We start from the raw sequence: 3,037 nt of genomic DNA, 5'->3' as shown, positions 1-3,037 counted from the left end.
TGTTAGTTGTCTGAGTTAACCAACAATCAAATTATGTCAAATTGAAACTACTTACAAGAAGCATTGTATCAAGCTTTTTTAAGGCAGGGATATTCATGTGGAGATCAGTTCTTTGTCGCGTCGTCATGATCTATTCAAATCAAATATGAGTTTCAATCATAAGAGGGAACATAGGACTAATCAGCTTTAATTTAATCCAATTCAATTTAATTAACCTCCATGGTTGTGCCATCCTTGTTCTTTTGTTGTTGAGGAACCATCTCAACAATGTATTCAGTAACTGATAGAAGCCAATCAATTTCTTTTTTCCACTTTGCTTTCCTCTCTGGAGGCATCGGCTCTAGGCGTCGTTGCTCTCCGAAAATCGAAGCTGCATTCGAAATAAGAAAAAAAATGAGAAAATTTTTCAAACATTTCTATCATCATCTTAAGAAGAAAAAGGGAAGAACACAAATCTTTTGTCCTCATAATTCAAACAATGTCAAAATTAAAAGTACCTGCAAGATTTGTGAACGCATTTGACAAGGCCAATGCAGATGAAACACCTTTTCCACCACCAGACATATCTTCACCCAATAGCAACTTTGCAAATCTCTCCTTCATTTGTTCCATTTCTGAAAATGCATAATACCCAACATTTTTTAAATGACATATTATCAATCATATATCATATGAAAGCAAACATATTACAATATGATGAAAAGTGCTTCTAAATCAAAATGCTGTAAATCATATCATAGCAAATTAAAGCATAGCATATGTTATGTTTTTCTTACCCTGCAGTAGCTTATCTTTTTGTTCTTTGAGTTCAATTTCTTCCTTGCTCATAACCCTTGGCTTAGCTGGAGCAGCAGCAGGACTCTTATTATTATTGTTTTTGTTTTTATCTAATTCATTGAGCTTTGAACCTTGACTCTTTGATGAAACTATATCTTCTTCAGCCACATCCAATTTGCTAGCACTCTCAATGCTCAAACTCTTTGTATGCCTACCTGTGTTCTCAAACATTCCTTTGAAATGGAATAGTTTGGATTTATAACTTTCATTTTCTTGTTCCAATGCCTTCACCATCTTTTCTTTCTTTCTTTCCTTCTTTCTTCTTTTGAATAATATACAAATATATCTCCTAATGATGTCTAACACAGAATTCTTTGTATCTATGGCTTTCTTCCAAGGAGTAATGGTTATATTTTCAAGCAAGAACAAAACATGGAGGGTGAAGAAAGAAACCAGAAAGAACTTTGTTCCTTCATGAAATAGGAGTTATTGTAAAAGAAATGGTGCATTTTGTTCTTTTAGAAGTTTTGAGAGTTTGAAGAGAGAAAAAAAGGGTTGGAGGTGATTATTTGATGGGGTTTGAGTTGGTTTTATTTTCTTTTTTTGTGCTGAGTTCATTGAACGTGGGGTGCATGTTGAATTGTTGATAGATAAAGAAAAAAAATATGAGATAAGATTATGTGGGTTTAAGATTTGTGGAAGAAACAATTTTTTAATGATTATATTAGTATAATCTTATTTTATTATGTTATGTTATGTTATTAGATGTGAGGGTTTAATTGGATGGTTAATTACTTAATTTAAGGTTCTAATTTGAGGGTCAAAGTTTGCTAAAGACAGGGGAGGCAGACATGCATGCTTAGCCAATTAATTAATTAACATTGACACAAATTAAACTCACTCTATCTTCCATCACTGGACGGTGTTGATGCCTCACTTTAGAATAATTAATTAAGGTTAAGTTGCTTCAAGAGTATTTAAAAAATAGAAAATTTCTGATCAACATTTAGTAAATTATTTCTTCTTTTCTCTCTCTCTCTCTTCTTTTTGGGGTTAAAAAAAAAAACATTGGTTCTCAAATTAGACCATAACAAATAATAATTTTAGTTTGTATGGTGCAATTGATATTCAACTATCTGAATAATAAAAGTTTTGCTAATACATGTATATGATAGATGATAATAATGTTAAATTTTAGCATGATTCAAATAAATTTTAAAAAGAGAAAAAATGTTTTTCAGATTTCTAAGTAAAACTAGTAGGCAATACTGCTTTTGAAGAACAAATATATGTATCAATTTCTAGGTTCATTTTTTTTCTTTCTCTTCTTTTATACATGATGATGCCATATGCCCAATCCTTCAATATAAAATAGATTTATTATTAATTTAATGACACCAATATAGGATCACTAGGATGTCATAATAATCCACCCTGTCATTGCTGCAACTTTTGATCTGGGTATTCTACACCATCTATTGGTTAAGCAGCTCATAACCTCAGAATACATATATCTTTTGATAAACAAAAAAAAAATTAATTTCATACTTTAATCTAATAGCAAAAGCACGTGCAACTGTGCAACATTTTAAAAGATCAAGTGTTATATTAACTAAACATATTTTATTCGCAAAGAAACATATTTTTGGCCTTGATGTTCTAAACAGAGAGGATGCTCGGAGAACTTTTTAATTTTAATATAGAGGCAGGGTTGGTGTATAGTAGAATTATGAAGGTATATGGTGTTTTACCAGAGTATGAAGAGGTACTGAAAATCCTGAGTTCAATTTGTGTACTGGCAGAAAATTTTGGGTCCGATTTGTGTAAATTTTGGGTCCGATTTGTATACTGGTAGAAAATCCTGGGTCCGATTTGTATAAATCCTGGGTTTGATTTGTGTATTGACAAAAAACCCTAAGTCCGATTTGTATACTAACAGAAAATCCTAGGTCCAATTTCTTCTCACTAAAGCAAAAAATTGAAAGTCGTCACAATCGTGTATATCTTTCCAATACTCCATAACTCAACATAACTCACCTATCAATCTCATATAAAAAAAATAGTATTAAGATTCAGTTAGATTTGTGATTTCCTGTAAGGCTGTAACTATGCCACTGTCACATGCAAACTGGGAACAATCTATTTCGAGTTAAATCCTAGTGATTTATGAGATTAGCATGATACATTAAATTTGTTAATGAGATATTATTTGTATCAATTATATTTTTAAAATTAATATACTAATTAATAATATGTTGAT

The 3,037-nt window shown here is 31.0% G+C and overlaps 1 protein-coding gene across 1 annotated transcript in view; it reads right to left on the bottom strand.

Annotated features, from left to right (window-relative positions):
* LOC107617261 (rop guanine nucleotide exchange factor 12) overlaps nucleotides 1–1,483 on the bottom strand; it is a 3,296-nt gene extending 1,813 nt beyond the window's left edge. Inside the window, exons 1-4 of the mRNA XM_016319004.2 lie at nucleotides 777–1,483; nucleotides 498–614; nucleotides 216–370; nucleotides 40–130 (exon numbers count right to left, since the gene is read on the bottom strand). Coding sequence (XP_016174490.1) covers nucleotides 40–130; nucleotides 216–370; nucleotides 498–614; nucleotides 777–1,071 — 658 coding nt within the window. The 5' untranslated portion in view covers nucleotides 1,072–1,483. The remainder of the gene's footprint in view (nucleotides 1–39; nucleotides 131–215; nucleotides 371–497; nucleotides 615–776) is intronic.

This window comes from Arachis ipaensis, chromosome B09 (assembly GCF_000816755.2).
Source record: "Arachis ipaensis cultivar K30076 chromosome B09, Araip1.1, whole genome shotgun sequence".
Classification (NCBI taxonomy): domain Eukaryota; kingdom Viridiplantae; phylum Streptophyta; class Magnoliopsida; order Fabales; family Fabaceae; genus Arachis; species Arachis ipaensis.
Note: the sequence above shows the minus strand (reverse complement) of the source record. Positions and strands in the feature narration are given on the sequence as shown.